General features: G+C 36.7%; 1 protein-coding gene across 2 annotated transcripts in view; it reads right to left on the bottom strand.

Annotated features, from left to right (window-relative positions):
- LOC591489 (palmitoyltransferase ZDHHC18) overlaps positions 1-22,308 on the bottom strand; it is a 50,063-nt gene that overhangs the window by 22,939 nt on the left and 4,816 nt on the right. For both annotated transcript variants that reach the window (XM_030995306.1, XM_030995305.1), the window contains exons 2-4: positions 17,426-17,780; positions 8,698-8,858; positions 1,503-1,658 (exon numbers count right to left, since the gene is read on the bottom strand). In XM_030995306.1, coding sequence (XP_030851166.1) covers positions 1,503-1,658; positions 8,698-8,858; positions 17,426-17,760 — 652 coding nt within the window. In that variant the 5' untranslated portion in view covers positions 17,761-17,780. The remainder of the gene's footprint in view (positions 1-1,502; positions 1,659-8,697; positions 8,859-17,425; positions 17,781-22,308) is intronic.

The following is a 22,308-nucleotide window of genomic DNA, read 5'->3' on the forward strand; positions in this document are numbered from 1 at the left end:
GGAAGGATGGAGGGGAAGGGGTGAAGACTGGAGAAGGGGTTAAAGGTAAAGACCAGTTATGGTCATGCGATTGCATTGTAAAAGAAACGTTGTGGAATCGATCAGAAAAGGTTGATCATCTAGCATCTAGCATCTACAAGGTTCTGGAATCATCAAAATGATAAGAAATTTGGCCCATTCTTCGTAAAGTTACAAGCACTATACACAGAAAGATGTATATGGGACTACCCTATATTTCTTACAGACCATGAGAGAAACAAATTTACCAAATATATGAATTAGTTGGCGGTTTTTTTCATCATGTATTAGTCAAAACATATTCTTTCACATGATTGGTAATGAGAGCTTCCATTTCATTTTTTGAAATTGGGGCGTTTCCAATACTGGTCTTTACCTTTAAGGGAAGAGGGAGTGAATGGGTAATGGATGAGAAGGCTAAGTGGGAGAGGAAGGGGAGGGGAGACAGGATACCTTCCAGAATGAGATGTGAAACCGATACCTCAGTCATACCACTAACTCGACTCCAAGCTTCACACTAGGCATGTCTTCATCAGCTCGAGTTTGCAAAATAGCCCGCTGTTTGTCCAGTCCGTTTTCACCAGCCCGAAGACTCGAGCTGAAGAAGATGCGATTTGTAACTTTGGGCTAATTTCCTGAATCGGAAATAGCGGGCCATTTGGCAAACTCAAACTGATAAGGACAGGCCTACTGACTATGAACTCACAGATTCTTGGTCATTCAGGATAATTCAGTTATTTGTTCAGTCTGTAGTCGGTTTGGTGTTGGTCTCACTGAGCATTCTTCAGATATGTTTTTCATTAAAATGCGTTTCACATTTTATATACATTCTTATAACTCAGAGCTCAGTGAACACGTGCAGGACCTCTATTGCATGCAGTTGGCATTCATTAACACGCTAACAAATCGTAAAGGCCTCATATCGGAACAAGCCTTTAGCAGAGCTGCCAACCTTGTGCGACCAAAAAAAGGAATCATGATGGCAAAAAAAAAAGGAATTTCAAGCCAAAAAAAGGATTTCATAAAAACGAAACTTACAACCATGCGCGACACACTTCCAATGCAGAAATGTTCATTCATCATGCTGTTTTTTCCATACAAGCATGTAACTTTTTTTTGTGGTTATTTTGGTATTATCGGCATTTCATTTTTTTTGAGAATATTTTTCTCTTCAAGTATGTTTTAAAATTAGTTTTCTATTGAATTTGTGATCAAATCACCATCTGAGGGCAGTTGTATGACGTGCGGTATGTAAAAAAAAAAAAAAAAAAAAAATTATTATAAAACATATTTTATGAAGAAAAAACGTAATACCATAATTTGGAGGAAAAAACGGAGCAATTCCGGCACAAACGGAATGGTTGGCAGCTCTGATTAACACGCTAACAAATCGCAAAGGCCTCATATCTGAACAAGCCTTTAGTGTGACTGGGTTATGAGAAGGAAAACAAAAGAAAAGAGGAGTAAGAGAGGACCTGACTTACCAACACAATTATCACACATGCTGCAATGCGACGTCCTCGGGGGACGGAAGAGCTTACAACTGAAACAGTACTTCAAGATGACAGTTTGGCCTCGAATTGTCACTTCTCTCGTTCTTGGCGGTGGTCTGTACTGTGGGTTATCTGGATTTGGAGGTTCTACAAAAAAAACAAAAAACAGACACTATTAAAATTAAATGTAATATACATGTAAATAAATACCCCCAAAATTAATCATTATATATACCAACAAATAAATAGTATTCTTATTTTATGCTCCATGGACAATAATATCAATTTGGGGATAACAAGAGAGGCTAGAAAAATTACAAAAAAATGTTTTATCTGTAAAGCAATTAAAATGAAACTGCACTTGTGATGTATCTTCTGTCTGTCTGTCTGCTTGTCTGTATCTCTGTTTGTCTGTCAACATCAAGCATTCACTCTCATTCACACTCTGCCTTTCAACAAAACTATAAGACTTTCTCTTCTAATTACAGTGTACCTCATACATTTTAATCATCACAACGTTTGCTTGAAAAACAAAAAATATTGCCATGAGCTACAGGTATAACCCATTCAGCTGAATAATACTAGAAAACCTCCCCCCCCCCCCCCAAGAAAAACCTGCCGCCTACAGTGTATATCCTTAAAAACTGGCATTATCAACTTGCCACTGTTGATCTCAGTGTAATGTAAAACTCAGGATTTTTTAAATTTTCATCATTTGGTATGCAATGGTATCAGGAACTGGAGCAAAAGAAACAATTTCAGGTGAAATACCGCTGTTTCATACATTATGCATGTGCTGTTCAGATAAGGATATTTATCAAATCTTACTCCCTCAGGCAAACTTTCTGATGTCATTGATACGATCGGGAAAAAAAAACAGTGGTCGGTGATTCTAAAGCACCAGAAAACACCTGTGCAAGGAGTGCTGTATCAGTAGAAGGAAATGAACAGAGATTTCAAATATAGAATGTGAATAAAATATTGATATCAAAGCAATCAATCTTCAAATCTGGACCACAGATTTAAATCCATGCCTGGCTTCCTGGCTGGCAGGTACAGTAAAGCTGACATTTGTGGATTTTCTTACATTCTATAAAAATAATTTTCGCAGTGACGTACAGTACTTGTTTTTTCGCTTGCAGGCACAAACTCTTGCCAGTCGATATACGCATTAGTCTCTGCATTGTGAGACTAGGCTTTAATACCGGCACCACTCCCCCTCCCCCCCCCCCCCACCCCTTCCCTTACTATTAATATTCACTGCATGCATTTCATACGATGCAGTGCACACATGCCATGAAGTTAATCCAACTCACGATTAAATATTCAAATTAAATACATGTAAATGCCATTTTGTTCTTAAATTCCTCATTTACACATTTTGGATGGCATACACTGTACCTACATGTACATGTATATAAACTACAAGTACCCTAAAACATTATTTTTTAGGACACCTATGAAATTGCTTCAAACTTTATGCACCAATCATTTTTGAGCTATTTTATGAACAGAGTGTGTCTGCTTTTTTCTTCGCTAGAACTTTTCCTGCTACCGGTACTAGGAAATAACATAAAATTTGATGGTGAAGAAAGAACAGACATAGGACAATAAGTTCCTAGAAGGGATGAAGGCCTACATCTACATTTTATGAATACATACAGTGCATAAGTTTTATTATTTCATATTTTCATCTATACATTAAATGCTGAAGCTCTTTTGCGCTTTTTTGTTGTACTTTGGTTTTGATTATACCGACACCAAGGAAACTTCTATGAAATAACGTACCCGGTAGTGGTGATAATGACTCGCAGGTGCAGAATCTAGATTTTACAGGTAATATTACATTGTACAAGTAACATTAGCTACCGGTACATTCACCAGTTATAAACAACTTTCCACTGACAACGACGAGGGTTTACATCGGACGGGATCAAAACAACAAGTATTCAAAGTGGGGAAAGCATTCGTTTTAAAGGGATAGTTGAGTTCTGTTTTTAGACCGCAAATGCCTTCAAAGTGCATGGTTTTTGCTCTTATTCTTATTTATGACATTTCTAGTGCCCTTTTATAACCTAAAATTGCTATGAAGGGAATTTTAGACCCCAAAATGTGTGAAATTTAGCCAATAAGAGCATACCAATTCAGCTCCACTTTCCAAAAAACACGGTGACCGTTAATTAATTATTAAATTAAAAATAACAATACATGGACCGGCTGGTTTTGCGTAATATATTAAGCAACACGAAAATGCCAACAAAAAAGCCAACATTGGTATAGGCTGAAATACAAAGTATTAGGCGTTATTTCGTTTTTTCAACGGTTTTTTCAAATTTTTCAAAATGTCTAATTAAATATTTGTGGTGGTACATGCATGTACACAAGTATTAGAAATCGTGATATTTCAGCCGTCTCTGAACCGATTTTGATCAAACAAAGATGATTTTGTCATATTATGTTCTTTCAAATTTGACACTCAGTTTTTCATTTATCTCACAAAAAATTATTTTGTGTAGCGCCCTCTGCAACAGAACTCAACTATCCCTTTAACTACTGTACAAGCTGGCTTAATTTCAAAGTTAATTGCATCCTCACACAACACTTAACTTTGAGTGAGAACTCCCAGATCCTCCCAGTTTTTGCGCTAACCTCAAGATCTGTGGTGGTTTGTAAATTCAAGTTAACTTTAATAATGTTTCATAACCACGAGTGCATCCACACGGTCCTGTCATGTGAACCTAACTATTGAGGTCCCAACTCAATCAGAGCAGGTAAAAGCAAACATGTTTCCCTCTCCAGGGATTTGAGTAATAACCTCATTTATATTTAATTGCCCCATTAAAGAGAAGGCACATAACATTCAGGACAGATGATATGCCAGTTTGAGTTTACAACAAATACATGTACAGGTACATGTCATGAGTACTCAGTGGCCTTTTGCCACGTTTTCTACGAACTGTAGAGAAAATAAAGGGAATGTCATTGTCTTTCAACAGCATTCTATTCAACCAACAAAATAGGATCAATTGGTATTGGAAGAGTTTCTTAGATTTGACATTTGGATAAGAAGATAAACACAAAGTTTCATCAATATGAGATTAAGATGAAGATGTTCATAATCATTGGTACAAATAAAGAATATGATACAGATGTCATTTACAATGATAACCCTCTCAAGAAGGGGATTCTTTTCTAGGGCTTATTGATGACATGAATTAAATGTCTTTCAAATTGGCAATAAAATATTCTTCTTTTAAAGCTAAAGACCAGTTATGGTCATGCGATTGCATTGTGAAAGAAAGGTTGTAAAATTGATCAGAAAAGGTTGATCATCTACTGCAAGGTTCTGGAATCATCAAAATGATAAGAAATTTGGCCAAGTCTTCATAAAGTTAGAAGCACTGTACACAGAAAGATGTATATGGGACTACACACACGTGCACGACACATGCATTTGTATCTCTCAACAGGCAAGAGATACACTAATTTACCAAATATATCAATTAGTAGGCAGTTTCCCGTCAAATTTTTTATCATCATGTAATATTCAAAACATATTCTTTCACATGATTGGTAATAGGAGCTTCCATTTCACTTTTTTGAAATTGGGGCGTTTCCAATAATGGTCTTTACCTTTAATGTTACAATGTTCTATTAAAATAAAATGTCTTTGAAAACAAAAAAAAAACATGTATTTTTGAGGGCTCTGAGTCAAAAGTTACTGAGCCAAACCACAAAAAGTGGAATGCATGTCCTGAAAATATAACTATTCGGTAAAGACCCGTAAAATACAGTCCAACTCGGTACATGCAAACTTCAAAGTGCATAATAATACATGTATATTGTAGGTCTACATGAAAATAAACATTACATTCCTGATGTCTTTGTGCTTTCTAAATAAATTTGTATTTTATTAATTCTTTTGGTTTTTTGGAGGGGAGGTTTCTATTCAGGAAATGAAGGAGACATATAAATAGACAGTGTATACAGAGCATCCGATGCCTTGACCAAAAGCATTCTCTGAGCATTATCAGACTTAATGCACACTCCTGGAATAATTCACTTCAATGAGAAGTACTTTTTTTTTTCCACTGAGAGGGGTGGGAGAGGGGTGGGAGAAGGGTGGGGGAGTATACTTCATATCCTCTGCATTGTTGGCTACCGGTATATCATTACCATTTGTTCTTTTTTTTTCCTTCAAATTTTGAAAGTTCTACGGATACTTTTATAGCGTTATACATACCTGTAGGTAACTGTGGAACTTGGAATCTTTCAATAACAGGGACTGCCTTGACAGAACCATACGGTTTTATTTCTATTGATTAACTTTGTACAATTCCAGTATATTTGTAGACATGTTTCCATTTTTTGTGTTCTCTGTTTTCTATATTGTATATAATCTGTATTTTATACTTTCATAAGATGTCTTTTTTTGTGGATTTGAATTGAAATAAAAACTTGAAAGTGATTCCCCGGTCAATTTATTCCTTTTTATTATTAACCTCTAATTTGATGAATTATTATTTCAGTTCAGTTTGCATATTTTTCAATATACAGTATTATGATTTACAATGTTTGTTTTTTTAATACTCTTTAAACAAAATTCTACCTTTTGGCCAGTTGGTCACAAAATAATTTTTCAACAAACCATTACTATTTCTATTACTGTAGTATAATAAGGAGGTATTCATTCATGTACTGTGTGATATTAAGTGACCACTGCCAGCGTCATCCTACCTTTAAAATCTACAACATGACACTGTGACGTCATACTTCAGTACTCTATAATGTTTCTGAGCTGCACATGCCCATCATGCTATCGGGAAATTCTGCCATGCTTGTGTTCAGTAAACAACTTTAACTTTTAAGAGCTCGGGCGCATCTCAGATTGCACCCCAGAAAAGTGCAGGCCGGATGGCCGGCCTCCAATTAGCATGCAGTTTGAGTATCTCCTAGATTGCAGTATGGAGTGCATAGTGACATGCTCATTTAAATGACCGTCACCCATGTGACATGATGTTTTTAATGAGAGTCAGATGGTGAGATCAAGAATCAGACGATGGTTAGAAAATGAAAATACGAGCTGCGTATTAGTGTTATAATCTGCACACGGTTTACATCATTATGGTTAAGGCCTACACGTTGAAACATCTGGCATAGATCCGCAACATTTGATCAGTTAATAAAATTCACATGCACAGATACTTAAACCCTTTTGTGCCACTGCAGTGAATGTGTACATGTATAGAAAATTACATGCCTCATACATACATGTACATCTAAATGTACTTTTGTATATCAGCATTTAAACTTTAAATTTGGGGGTAAAAAATCTTGAACGCATACTGGTAAATCATATGTTGTTTTTAAATGGATCTTCCATGGGTACGAACTGCACTAGTACCGTTTCTAGTTTAGGTTTTTGTTTCAGGTTTTTGTTTAGATCATCTTCATTAGATTTGTTTTCAAAGACATGGAAGAGGTTAAAGGCATTGTTTAACAATGTTTCCAGTTTTACAAATCTGAGATGCATGGTCCTACATATGTACATGTACGTGTAATATTAGTGTCTGTGATATGGTGTAATATTGAAGGCCTAAAAAAAAAAATCGCACTTCAAAATGATCATGAAGTGCTTCAAAAAATTAAAAATCTTTGAGTGACCGGTTTTACCATACTCATTTTCCACAATAGACTGTAATGTAATAAAACCTGTTGGGAAAATGCTTTTGAATTCCAATCATATTTATCTTGATAATCAAACATGCAAAACATATGTAAAAGTGGTGGGAATCCTGACTGACCTACATGTAAAGGTTAATAATCATGATTGCAGCATGAGCTAAATCCAGGATTTTGTTTCGAATCAGAGGCAAGGATACCCAATCCCTTGAAGGTTGATCCTGAATGTGAACTTGAAGTCATATTTTGTAACAAGGTTTAAAATGTACATCATGTTTCTTGAAACGTCAAATCTATAGAGTACCGAGGCTGTGACTTCATAAAAATCTATTTTTAGAATTTCTCAATTTTTTCTTCATTTTCCGAAAGAGCATCAATGGTACATGTATAGGAGCCAGAGCATATATTTATTCAGATGGTTATATCTCAGCCAATACTTAACATATTCAATTGGTTTTTGACATTTGGACATTATTTTTGATGCTCTTTCGGAAAATGAAGAAAAAATTGAGAAATTCTAAAAACAGATTTTTGATGACTTCACACTTCAGTGACTTCACCACTCTATAGGCCTATAAAACAATTAACATTAATGTATTGTAAGACAACATACATGAGCAAGTATCATGAATCCTCATTATGGGTCCGCAAGGATGAAATGGGAAAATCCTTATCCTCAAAAACATCATTATTATGCCGTCTGCGCTTGCATTACATGTACATCTCAGTGGACAGCAGCCTGTCAATTTGGATGCACACAAGCTCCTTATGCCTTGTGGATGTCATTTCATTTTAAGAGTGGCCTGAAAATTAATCATCAGATTAACTTCCTAACTGGCTGGTACGGCAAGTGACTGCTGGCTTTCTACCGCAAAATGTCAAACTACTGGTACTCTGTATCTCTTTAATACTAGCCTCATGCAGTACACTAGCAAAAGCTTTATAGATTTGAAATCTACACTATGTCATCTCTTTATAAAATCCAACTTCTGTTCCCTCTCTCTCTCTTTCCCTCCTCCTCTTTCTCATTTCCCTTTCTCTTGGAGATATTTCCCTGAGTCTACAGGATTTTAATTTCAATCTCACATTCTCAGGCAGTGAATTTTGCTGTTGTTTTTATTGCCTTGTACAATATCTTGCCATGAAATCTTTCTAATTTTCCCTACTTTTGTTGTTAACAAAAAGAATTCCATCATTTTGTTGTATTTACTTATTACGTTAAAGTTGATAATCACTTTCTATTTTTGCAAATTTTGTGGTAGACAACAATATAACCATGAATAATAATTTTAAAAAATTCTCCATTCAATAAAGTATGTACACATAATGTACATCCCACTCTCTCACCCCCCCCCCCCCCTCTCGCCCTCTTTCTCATTAGAGCTCTCTCTCTCTCTCTCTCTCTCTCTCTGTCCCTCTTAATCAACCAATATACTCTCTGTTCGTCTGTCTGTCTGTCCATGTTGTTGTTAGCTACATGTACATGATAATATATAATCCTTACCTATCTGTCTTTCTAGGTCTGCTAGCTCTGCGGCCGTTCCTCTGGGCAGTATGCCCGGGTCTGTGAAGCTGGTTCTGAATAGAGTGGCCAGGCAGAAGACGACCATTACAGCTGCGATGAGGGGGATGGCAATCGTCACTCTCTTCGCCAAGTATGGAGAGCTGCGGCACGAAGGGGGAATGATGAAGGGAAGGAAGGAGAGTATAATAACATTAATGATCATAGACCACATCACGGTTAGCACATGTCCCAAATGATCCTGAATATGTTCACAGATCTTCAAAACATGAAGAGGTCCCACTTTGTACATTTTTGAAATAATCACTCCTACAGCGATAGAGGTGCTACATAAATAGCCTTTGTTTCCCCCTTCCACAGATTAATTCCACCTGTGTATCATGGAGTGCACTGCTTGTGCATATTGAATAATGATTACATAACTTTTGTGAGCACGTACATGTATCCAGTATTTTGTCTCTGTGTATTTCAGAATTTGGTCTGCAATGACCTTTATCTGCTCATGCTCAGACTGCAACTATGAACTCGCTTAATCTTTAAGCTTTATATAGATTTCTTTTCTTTTCCAAGTAATACTGAACAAAGCATTTTACAGTGCAATCATTGCAATGTTACCTTGTTAATTGTATTCTTCTAGAGCATTTATCCTTGCAGTTAGCCACCTTAATTCTTATGCTAATCTAAACCACAATAACATTCACATACCACTAGATAAGTAGATACATGTATGTACAGTATGCAAGCATCTGGATTATGTGCCTCACTAAAGTGTACATTAACCATGATCAATGCCCATGCCCATGCATGTATGCCTTTGTTCAGTATGCTAGGGCTAAAGTATTTGAATACCACCAGCTTCAAATATTTGAATAGGCATTAAAACATTCAGAACACCTAATAAATCAATGAGGAGGAATTGGAAGTGGGTAATGGAAAGAGATTAACCATGAGGGCCGGCAGACAATAGGCCATTTTCAGAATTTTAACCAAACTTAATACATTCAAGTCTTTGAGAAGTGCACCAATACAAATTATTTCATTCACCTGATAAGAATAATAGTATTTCAATAGTCAGAATGCAAACTGCATATTAAGTGTTGCTAGGTAGGGCAAGCCACAATCCATTCTGTCTATTGAAGTACTGTTATTCTTATCAGGTGAATGAAATAGTTTTTTAATGAGGCACTTCACAAAGACGTACATGCATTACATTTGGTTACATTACAAAAATAGCCAATTAGAAATAACTTTAAAATATGTACATGTAAGTGAATGTATCTCAATAATCTCACCCCAAAGATTTAGTGTAAGTATGTTGAAAGATGGGATGTATTCTTGCTTTCTTATGTACAATATTCCTTTATACATAAAATGTGCAAGAGATATAAATGAAGATAATCCTGGCATGATGTAATTTTGCCTTTTACATGTACATGTAGCATGATGTCTTGGTGAAGCCATTTTCTTAATAATATGACGTACATCCTGTACATGAACTCGGTGAACTTGGAAGTGTACCAGCTTTAGTTGGAAATACTTTCTAATGCATCAACAAAACCTTTACTTTTCAATGAAGGAAAATTATAGCTGAGAAGGTAAACATAATATTTGGTAAAAAATATATAACACAGGAACAATTGCTACTCATTTATTTACAAATACTAAATAATTATTGTGCAAGAATACAATGAATCTCTCAAAATAACTACAGTTGTAAAGCTATTTCTTGAGGTGGGGTTTCCTTTAATACTATGCAGAATACTGGGGACTCTGACTGATTGAGAAATGGAGACAAAAATACATTGAAAGAGTAAAGACCAAATCCTTTAAGGAAGAAAAGGTGGAATAAGGTTTCAAACGCAAGCAGAAAGAATTTCAAAGAAAGGAAATTGTAAAGAGGGAAACAAGACAGGGGATAGTCTAAATGGAGAGGAAAAGTGAAAATGAATCTTGTTTTGAGAGAAAAGGAGATAAGTGTGGGTGGATGCGGGACGAAGAGTGAAAAAAAGGCACACAATTCAATAAGGAGAAATACAATACAAAGTCAAGTCTGGAAGAGGTGGAGAAAAAAAATCAATGGTAATTGAATTGGGCTTTTAAATTCAGATTTCAGATTTTCTGTATTCAGAATGGGATCACACGGTTTGCCTGCAGGCACTACCAGATCCGGCACTTTGACGGACGGCTTTCAATTCCCCAATTGTCGGCTAATGCACGTCCTTCATAAAGAATTCATGTGCAGAGGTCAGAAAAAATACATGGAATCTTCTGAGTACTGTGAACCTTTCCATGGCTTTCATGTTGTACTTGTACAGTAAGACTGCGACAAGTACTCGAATACTCGAGTACTCGCACTGTTAACAACTAATGTACATGTACTCGAGTACGATTTCTCGTACTTGAATTCTTGTACAGTATAATTCATGGATCTCTGTAAGCCTCGCAAATTTGAAACATTTTGTTTTAACAGGGCAATCTAACCTGTTCAATTAATCCATTTATTATGGAAGCAGAAAAGTTTTAAAGAGAAACAGAATCGCCAAAGTTTGAGATAAATCAGACAAAAAATAAACAAGGGAAACGCTCTCGGCGGTCTCGCCTGCATAACGCAATTCAATATGATAAACCAGAACATCAATGACGTAGCGCTCATCCACATCTCACAACAACAAATATCGTAAATTTTATGTGGTACACTTTTGAACTGGTCAAAAAATAGAAATTTGATGCCCTGGAAGGGACATAATTTCATTTCAATTGCATAAAGTACCATAAATAATCAATGGAGCAAAATCTCACAATTCTGTGTAGAAGTTTATTGTTCCAAATTTAGCTCTACCAGATAAGGCAAAATCGGTCAAGAAATGAGGGAAAAGAAGCAATTTTTGTTATTTTTGGAATAAATTTACATAAATTACCATAATTAATTAATGGAGAACAATTTCAAAATTCTGTGTAGAAGTTTAGTGTACCAAAGTTAGCTCTACGATATAAAGCAAACCAAATTAAAATCGGTCGAGAAATGAAGGAGAAGAAGCCTTTTTTGTGATTTCGAATAAATTTGCATAAATTAGCATAGATAATGAATTTCACGATTCTGTGTAGAAATTTTAAATCCCCTCCTAGCCCTATCATATGAAACAATCAGAATCAAAATCGGTTGAAAAATAACGAAGAAGAAGCATTTTGAAAATCTTAATGTTGATGCCACAACAAAGTCTAAGTTTGTTGACCTTAAATGGCCTTTGACCTTAACTTAGTGACCTGAAATTCTACTCACATGATTGGGGAGACTTGATAACCCTATAGTCCAAGTTTCATTGACTAAGAACTTATACTTTCAAAATTATATCAAAAATTCAAAAACTTAACCTTAGGTTAAGTTTTCGATGATGATGCTACAACATAGTCCAAGTCTGTTGACCTGAAATGACCTTTGACCTTGACTTTGTGATCTGAAATTCTACTCACATGATTGGGGATACTTGATTACCTATAGTCAAAGTTTCATTGACTAAGAACTTATACTTTAAAAATTATACCAAAAATTCAAAAACTTAACCTTAGGTTAAGTTTTTGATGTTGACGCCGTCGCCGTCGCCGCCGCCGCCGTCACCGGAAAAGCGGCGCCTATGTCTCGCTTTTTGCTACGCAGGCGAGACAAAAATTAGGAGTCTTTGTAATATGAGATCACTGTAGCTATGCAAATCTTAACTCGCCCCATTCAGCCAATTCAAGGTCCATCAGTTTGTGACCTCACTATGTACATGTAGTTTAATCCTATTACGGTAATTTCCCTTTTTATCCCCAAAACTTGATTTCCCCATGCCTTTGCCCAGGTTATATGATTTGTATCATATTGCGTGCCTGACATTTCACAAAATCTTTTACAAATTTTGAAGAATATAATATTTTCTGAATATTGTATATTCATAGTTATTGATTTATATATAAATAGTTTATCAAAATTCCCATTTTTCATGATTTACCTGAAAAATTACATTATATTAATCCACACACAAATATATTACTATGAATCTAACTTGGATCTAGAAATAAGATTCTTAGGGAGAAAATAGGAAATTGATATTATCAATATAAAGAAAATAATTAGTGGATAGTGAGGACATGATGTCACAGATTCATGAGTGAGTTGCCAATTTGTCTTGTGATTTTCAAAGTTTTTCATGTCATCAAAAATTCATAACTTTCTTATTAGTTATCCAATTTTGCTCAAACTTTTTTGATTAGTTTGTCTGAGCACTTCTATTGAAATTAAGTTATTTTTAGAGTGGACTTGTACTTTTGATATTAAAGAATAAATAATATATCTATAGAAATGGTAAGAACACCTCTCTCTCTCTCTCTCTCTTTCTTGTGTGTGAATAGACCTCCATGTAATGTACACATGTACTACTTTGAAAGTATACTGCCCTTATTCACAGGTAGGAAATTAAATAGTGGCGCTATGGTTGAATAGTTTTCTCATTGTCACATGTAATGTATGTGTATGACAGTGCAAAAAAAGTGACAAAAGGGAAATACCACAATGACAAAAATATTTACATACAACTGTATGGGTACAAATCCCTGTGTGGGCATGCCTATCCCTAATACATACAGAACATTATCAAATTGATTTTACATTAATTTTGTACACTGTATATGAACAGTACATGTACCGGTATATGTTTACACATGTCCATTGTAACTACATGTACAGTAAGTTCTGTAATCTACATGTACATTTTCGTTCAAGTAGAGACATAATAACATGTCGCTTGTGATTCTAAGCTGCTGAATACAATACGGCTGATGTAAAAAACAGTATTAAGTCAAGAAAGGCCTTTTCCACAAACATCCAATTTTATCCAAAACAAATATTTGTACTTTTTACAGGACTAAATGTACATTCTACGACATACTACTGTACAGGACATGTACAAATGTACATACCAGTATCTGTGTCGGTGCATTTAGCTTTGTCATTATCCTTTGAGTGTGCTATAAATAACTATGATGTAAGGGAGTAATCACTTCCAATCAAACGTACAATCTTGTTTGCTAACATTGAATCCATGAGTGCAGTTGTTGTGGGACCGTATTCTTTTGAAGATAATGAAACTGTGGAACTGTGCACATGAAAGGTGGCCCGTCATAACAAAGAGTGCAAAACTACAAGCTACTGTATGCAGTTCTCACAATACAGAGGAGTGCTGCTCTGTAAAAACTCCTTCTAGGTTTCAGTGCCTGGCCCTTCATTTAGGATACAATATTTGGCATGGTGATATAAACAGTAGTGTGTAGCCAACATTTCAGGAAGCATCACACATTACACATGTACAGACAAGCTAAGAGCAATCAACTGAAATGTGCCACTTGTTAACAGGAAACAAATCATGCATTAAATGTAAAGACCAGTTTTGGAAACGCCCCCCTCTCAAAAAATGAAAAGGAAGCTCTTATTACCAATCATGTGAAAGAATATGTCTTGACTAATATGTGATCATACAAATTTTGCAGAGAAAACGCCTACTAATTGATATATTTGGTACATTATTATATCTATTTGGACCTGATAGATATAATGCATGTGTCGCGCACATGTCGCGTAGTCCCATATATACATCTTTCTGTGTACAGTGCTTGTAACTTTACGAAGACTGGGCCAAATTTCTTATCATTTTGATGATTCCAGAACCTTGCAGTACACACCAATACTTATATGCTACATGTAGATGATCAAACTTTTCTGATCGATTCCACAACGTTTCTTTCACAATGCAATCGCATGACCATAACTGGTCTTTATCTTTAACGATGTAAACAAATGTTCAGCTATTCAATAGGCCCGTCTTCACTATCTCGAGATTGCCAAATATCCAGCTATTTGAACTATCCCGATCGCAAACTATCCAGCTATTTGCTTCTTCATTAGAACGAAGTAGCAAATTACATGTAGCTGGATAGTTGGTCGGGATAATATCCCAAGATATCTCGGTCTAGTTTGCAAAATATCCCACTATTTCCGAACTAGCGGGATAGTTTGCGACCGTCTTCATTAGACCGAAGTCCGGAGTCAAATATCCCGATCCCATCATGCACAACGATTTCCGGTTCGCACATGCGATCTATACCGCTCAGCGCGCTAGTACAACCACTGACCTCGAGTAAGCACGGAAAACCGCAAACTAGACTGAGATATCTTGGGATATTATCCCGACCAACTATCCAGCTAATTTGCTACTTCGTTCTAATGAAGACGCAAATTAGCTGGATAGTTTGTGATCGGGATAGTTCAAATAGCTGGATATTTGGCAATCTCGAGATAGTGCAGACACGCCTAATGGTTCTGTTGAATTTTCATCAGATGAATGGGCACAAATACATGTACGATTGCCCCATATAACAAACCCATAAATTACAAGCATTGACTCAAAGGGCAACATTTCATCAACCCAATAATTGTGCACAAGGAATTAATACCAACTCCATGTACATGTTACATGTACTGTACATGTAATAAATACTGTACATTTCTTAATCATAAAACTTTAGTATGCACTAGATGCAGTCATGACTGCACAGGAAATTATGCTTAACATTTTAACAACTTAGCCTCGGCTCATGAATGAATTAAAAGTCAGTCATGTACAGTACATACATGTACCTGCATACTTGTGTACATATACATGTACATGTACATGTACAATGTATGTAGGTCTCCGTCCATGTACATGTACAGTATGTTTCTACGATTAACAATTAAGTTTTCTTCTGATAATTAATTCCATCAAAGTTTGACATCATGCCTGGATTAACGTAGCTTCAATATGCTAATCCAAGGCTTCCATAGATTAATCCCTTCTTTGGTCAAGGCAATATTCTCCAAAATCGTTTATAGAAGCATTATAGGGGAAGGAAATGCCTGATTAACAACTCCTATTTCTAACTTGACATTCGGGGAAGGGAAACTTGGCTAGATAGAGAGGTAAAATGGCAACCCTGTTTGTTAAAGATAATGGAACCATACTAAACAGTGTGAAATGTTACTGTGATCAAATGTCAGGCTAAATATAATTAAAATGAAAGCATATTTTGATATATCAAATTTCATGCAATACCTATGGTTTTACTTTTTACAAAATACTGATTTTTTTTCCTTCTCTCTATTATTTCCTTTTATCAAAAAATATCTTTTTAATATTTTGCCTAGAGTAAAACAAATCTCATGTTGAAAAAGTAATTTTTCAGGTAGGAAAACAAATTATAAATAAGGTGACCCCACAGTGGAGAAAAAAGAATATTGCAATAAAGTATTCAGGACAATATCTGATATAAATTTTGCAATCCGAGTGCATTTTACAAGCATGTATACAGAAGAAAAATGAATAAGAGATCTCTAACTATTGATAATCTCTAAATATGATCTCTAGTATAAAACTGGAGCACTGAAACTACAAGTACACTGTGGGTTGTTAAATTTAGATAAAAAAGAGGAAAACAGGTGTGTGCTTGACTCTCTCTGCTAGTGCTACTATTGCTTTAAGACTGAATGCATCTGCATGTGTGGCCTGAATGGAAATGTGCAAAATCAGGATTTCTTTTCAACAATATGTACTGTAGGCTTTAGAATATTTCATTTAGAGTAATTGAAAAAAACAAGGTTACCAGTAATACAAATTATGCACATGTGGTTTAACAAGTGTGGAATGTAAAGTGTACATGTACCTGTACAATTTTTAAAAACAAAAACGAATAATTTCGAGGGGGGAGGGTAGAAAAAGCACAGTAGAAACGAGTGATTCAAACATGAATTGTGTAGCTTTAAATGCACCTGCGTAAGGAAATCTGATTACCATTAAAAAGAAAAAGGAGGACTTTTAACGAACACTACTGTAAAGTGTAAACCAAGAATAAAGTAATCAACACTCTGTGTACATTTAAATGTACACATGTATTTATGTATTTTGTGCATTTAAAGGTACTATGTCCCTTTTGCAGCCAACCTCAAATTCTGTAGAACTTTTCAGGATGTCATGTATGTCCAATCTGTGAAATTTGAACGTAAGCAGTGTCCTAATATTCAAATTATGCAAGGAAACCAGTTTAGCCGCTAGACTTTACTGTCAGACACTATTGAGTGACTGACTGGCTTTTTTTTCTTCTTTGGTAATAACATACATAAAATGAGCTGTAAAGGGTACATGAGCATTTATCTACATGTACATGTACATGTACATCGATAACCAACTTCTTGTGATGGCCAAAATTAAACTGATTTAATCTTTGCGCAGCATAAAACATATGATCCTTCGGTACAATGGTCTGAAAATCAAGACCATTACTCATTGGCTCTATACATGTAGCTCCTAAGTAGATTTGACAACTAATAGTCGTTATTTTCCCTCTTGAAGACATTTTCAAGCCCCACCTTTTTTAGGGAAGTTCTAAATTAGTATTATCTTTCAAATGCTGTTGGAATTTAACCTTTTCATTTTTTTGACCTGCAAATGGGACATACATGTAGTACCTTTAAACTGGATACAAACATTATTGTTGGGATGATGTTTCAAATGGTTTCATCGGATCAGAGTATAGTGTCGGTGGGTATTTGGTATAACTTGTACCAAACACAAAACATGATCTTTACTTTTACTTGGTAAGTTGGTTCTGAAAAACAAAGGAATTCATAAATCATGATACTTACTCAAAAGCAAAGAACATTGTGCTGACCATAAGAATCAAGAAAGTGGTCAAGTAGAATATCCCCTTCTGTTTAGCCATCAAAATCCTGCCATCGCAGAAATATGTGTTTCTTCCTGGCAAGACCTGCCATTTTTTCCGCATGTCAGTCGTCGTTGCCATGGTGGGCGAGGTCATCCTTGAGTTTGTGCTCCCCGGCACCACTTTGTTACGCGATTCCAGATTTATGTCCACAACGTCGATGCTGTCCTGGGCTTGGTTCTGGTTGAGGGTGGGGGAGGAATCATCCAGCAGTCTAGTCTGGTTGTTCGCAGCAGCCAGAGTTCCGGGTGAAACCATCAAGCCCTTCTGGAGAGGAACTGAACAGTTTCGCGAAGATAGGAAACAAGATCACAAGTTAATTTACTGTCTGAAGGTCTTTTAGCTGCCCTACACATGAATTCCATAGCTGTAAAAGGGGAAGGGGTGGGGGATATGTTGCTCACTAACCAGGGGACAAAATACTTCTTAAAAAATTTGGGCTACTTTTCAAGCTTGCTTGCATGAAAATAACACTCTTTATTTTGTTTTGCATTGAACTCTAATCAATTTTAGGGGGCTCTTTTATGTCTTTCGGGGGCTCTTTTTGGCATTTCGGGGGCTACTTCGCCCTGAGCCCCGTGTATTTTTTTCCCTGTCACTAACACTTAACTAAATTGTATTTTTCCAATGTACTGCAGCTCAAGTGCAGCATTTTACATCATGGTAAAGTCAAATACAGTCAATCTGCTGCAATGTACAGTGTACGTAAATTTTTCCCTTTGTATGATTTCATGTGCCCGGCTCCGATCCCTCCCTGGCCCTTTCACACCCGTGCTCCCAGACCCCGAGAGCCACGGGCAACCAAAGATTGACTACATGTATATTCAATGTGTCGGATTTTAACGAAGGAACGCGAAGTGAGTTCAAATATTATGTTTCCATATTAAAAAATTTTAATTATTTAGCTGCATATTAAATATCTAGGTGATTTGATTTCCAACAATGTTTTTTTGCTGCGACACTCACATGTACACGATATACATACATACATTGTAGGTACATGTACACCTCTACGTGACTATCCGCGTGTCTACGGTGCATCGATTTGGCACTGCGCTCTTAATTCACGATCGATATCGAGTGTACCAACAGGGCTCTATTCAAATCGCTATAGCACTGCTATTTTTAGCGCTTCTTACAGAGAGATGCAATACTGAAGTGAAAGCAGCTGCCTACACGTACAAAGCCCTACAGTCTAGTCCGCCCCAAACTAGAATATGCTGCATCTGTATGGGACCCTTATCAATCTAACCTCATAAATAAGATAGAGATGGTCCAAAGACGGGCAGCAAGGTTTGTCGTCAATGACTACCACCGAATTACAGGAGTGACAGACCATGTTAACTCACTGAACTGGCCCCCTCTTCAAGAGCAGAGGAAAGTTAGCAGACTTTCCATACTCCATAAAGCTATTCATCAAGAAATGGCAGTCAATATTCCACCATACGTAAAACAGTCAACACGACCCGTAAGAGGGGATCCTGATCGATATACCCTACTCTAATGCCGGACTAAAGCATACCCTAACAGCTTCCTCCCTCACACACTCAAAGATTGGAACAACTTACCCTTCCCAACCAAAAACTCAAATGCACACGTAGCCTTTAAAAATCAATTAAATAAAGACCTCTTAAAGCTGAACTAAAATTAGGGTGTCCGATCACGCACCCGATATTGTGTGCTAAAATTCTTCCCATAGAGATTGCACGCATCCCTATGCAGTCTACGTGCAAAAAAAGTCAAGTTTTTTTTTTCAATTCGAGATTCGAACTTTTATCGTTGTGATCCTGAAGGTGATACTCAATAAATGAGGTGTCATATGAAAGAGCAAGTGAATTCCAATATTTCCAAAGGGGGGTCATCTCGAAATTCTAAAAATATCTTGGTCAAAACCACTTGGTTTGCCACTTTTGAGATATGACACCCGATCGGTAAGTAGTCCCAGTCCTAAGGAACAATTCTATACGCTTATATTTTCGCTAGCCCCCAGGGATCACAACTGATTACAGTTTAAAAATACCCTTCCCGCTATTTGGTGGATCAGCTAATTAGGGGGCGTGCGCTCTGCTCAGTCCAAACCATGGTTACATCGCGCAACATCTCCGCGTACGAACGAAACCCCAAATTCAATTACACATTATAGTGAATGAAAGTATGGCTAGCCATTCGCACAATAGACCCGGAAGTAAATACACGTTATAGTCAATGGCAATATCGCGGAGACAGCGTGCCATTGACTATAACGTGTAGTCACTTCCTGTTTTTTTTTGCGCGAACGGCTAGCCATACTAGTCAATGGCAGGCATCGCGGAGACAACGTGGCTCAAGCTGCAAGTCGCACATTGGCTTAGCAGCATGCGTACGATATGCATACGCTTGCATATCGCGCGATACAGCTGTTTGGCTAAATTTAGCAAAACAACATCACTCTGCGTGGACGTCTTTTTCGTCGATTTTGACCAAAATGATATGAATATACCAGCGTTTTGGAGGGGCTGTATCTTTTGATAGAAACATCGGTGAAGCTTCAAATTTGAAATGTATTATTCTGATTACACTTTTTATTCAAATATAAAAAAAAAAATGGTGAAAAACGATCCCAAATTGAAAATTGAAAAATCGTTCAGACACCCTACTAAAATGCACAACAGACAGACCAGCTCTGGACAATAGTGCTGATTTCTAGCGATGTCCAGATTCTATTCAGAAGATCAGAAGATCAGAAGCGCTTACATCATGAATACTTTCCACTTTGTATCGTTCTTCAATTTTTTTTTATGCGATGATCAGAATCGGGGCTACGAGCAACCGGTATTGACTAAATATTCAAAGCATTGGATTTTAATAGAGGAACTTAAGTACGTTTTCGAATGATATATCTCTTGATCAATAGAATATCTATTTACTAGGTCTGTATATGAAATGTCAAGGTGATTTGATTACCGAAACAATGTTTTTCAGCACAGAAACTGTGGCCGCGAAACTTTCGCGCAGTGGCAATTTTTCACAGGGCTGTGCTGACGTCGTTTATTGCAGACGCCAGCTGGGCATCTTGCTGCTTGCCAATGCGGGTTTAAAAAAGGTCACAAGTTGTCACACAAACCTCCATATTGACTTGTATGGTTAAGGGGGCGGGGGGGGGGGGGGGACCAAAAAGGCGCTTGTTCAGAAACCTATCCAAAATTTGACCCGTAACTGCGGTGTGGAGATACCCTACTAAAACATACCCAAAATGAAGTAAATATTCATTCAATGTCCAAATATAGATCATGAGTTAAAAGTCAGTATGTTTATAAGCCTACATTGTAACTAGGCAAATTCATGCAAAAAAATATATTAAAAAAATTGACTTGAAAACACATCAGACAATTAGTCTGAACCGAGTCAGGAGCAGATTTGAAGAAATTATATTTTTAAATGTTGTAAAACCAAAGATATAAGAAGAAAACTGACCAAGTATCTGTACTAAAAATCGTACATGTAAAATTGGTCGTACACATTCGACAGCTCTAAATGACGCGCACGGTTGCGTTACGTGCGTTCTCGAATCCAAAATCATACCTCACACACACACTCTCACCATACCGCGAATGGTCCGTCGTGGGGAGCTAGCCGGCTGAGAGTTTGCAGCGATACCAACGCAGCTTCGGAGCTCCGCAGCGCGCCATTTTAGTGGGACTCGGAAAGGTTCGCGGTGGGAAGGCAGCGGCCTAGCTTTTTGCCCAAACAACGCTAGATCGGCTGCTGGCAAAATGAAAATAACTACGATCGAGAACATCGTCGGTTTCTTAACTTTTCAGTGAGATAATTCTGAATTCTAATCGAGACTATATAATAAATTAAATCGACAAAGAAACCTCGGTAGAACTCTTATAACTATACAAAAGCTTGTTTATTTCTTCATTTGACATTTTGTTTTTGACAATTTTTTCGTGCGCGAGTCAATGCAAACTATGTATTACCAAACTTTCAACACGCAAGGAACGGGGAACACTCGCGGACCTCGTATCAAATTCGTTGCAAAAAAAAAAAATCAAGGGTGATTTTGAAGCAGTGAAGAATATTGGCGCTGCAATGTGCAGAAATATACTTGAAAGAAACTTAAAAAATCATACCTGAATTTTCAGAAAATCGTATTTGTATTAGTGAACCTACATGTAGACTAGATGTGAATTGTTTATAACTCAGATTTTATGAAGATTTGTCGGGAAAAAATGTCAATTTTTTCCGTTTGGTGGTCATTTCTAGGCTAATATTTTAAAAGTTACTTCAGTAATGGTCCCGATGTTTCTCTTATCATACTCGCATGTTATTCCTACATAGATTAAACATAGGATGGTTAAGGGTAAGACCGGATAACATTATAAAAAAGATATATCCTTCCAACCTCCCATATCCAAGTTTTGGGCTGATTATTGCTGACCCACCGCAGCAAGGCCATTCAGATTTTCGTACGCGACCGAAGCGCCCTCTAGTGCCCCATGAATGTGCCTAGCCTAACCTTTTTTGTGTCAATTTTCTTGTTATTTTTTGAGTATTTTTCGGGAAAACGATGACAGACTCCCGTATACACTATTTCAAGTGCATAACGATGGTGATTTGCGGGTGTGCGCCTGTGTAAAGTTATCTACCATAAAGGCGTAATGTTCTAATGAGGATCTCCACGCCATGGAGTTACTGGTCCAATTTTGGATAGTTTAGGTTTCTGAACAAGGCACAAGCGCCACCAAAAAATGGGTGTTTTTTTAAACATTAAAATATTGTTAATATTTTACTAGATTTCGTATTTGTTTTGGGTGATGATCT

Source organism: Strongylocentrotus purpuratus, unplaced genomic scaffold (assembly GCF_000002235.5).
Source record: "Strongylocentrotus purpuratus isolate Spur 01 unplaced genomic scaffold, Spur_5.0 spur5_scaffold_21, whole genome shotgun sequence".
Taxonomy (NCBI): domain Eukaryota; kingdom Metazoa; phylum Echinodermata; class Echinoidea; order Camarodonta; family Strongylocentrotidae; genus Strongylocentrotus; species Strongylocentrotus purpuratus.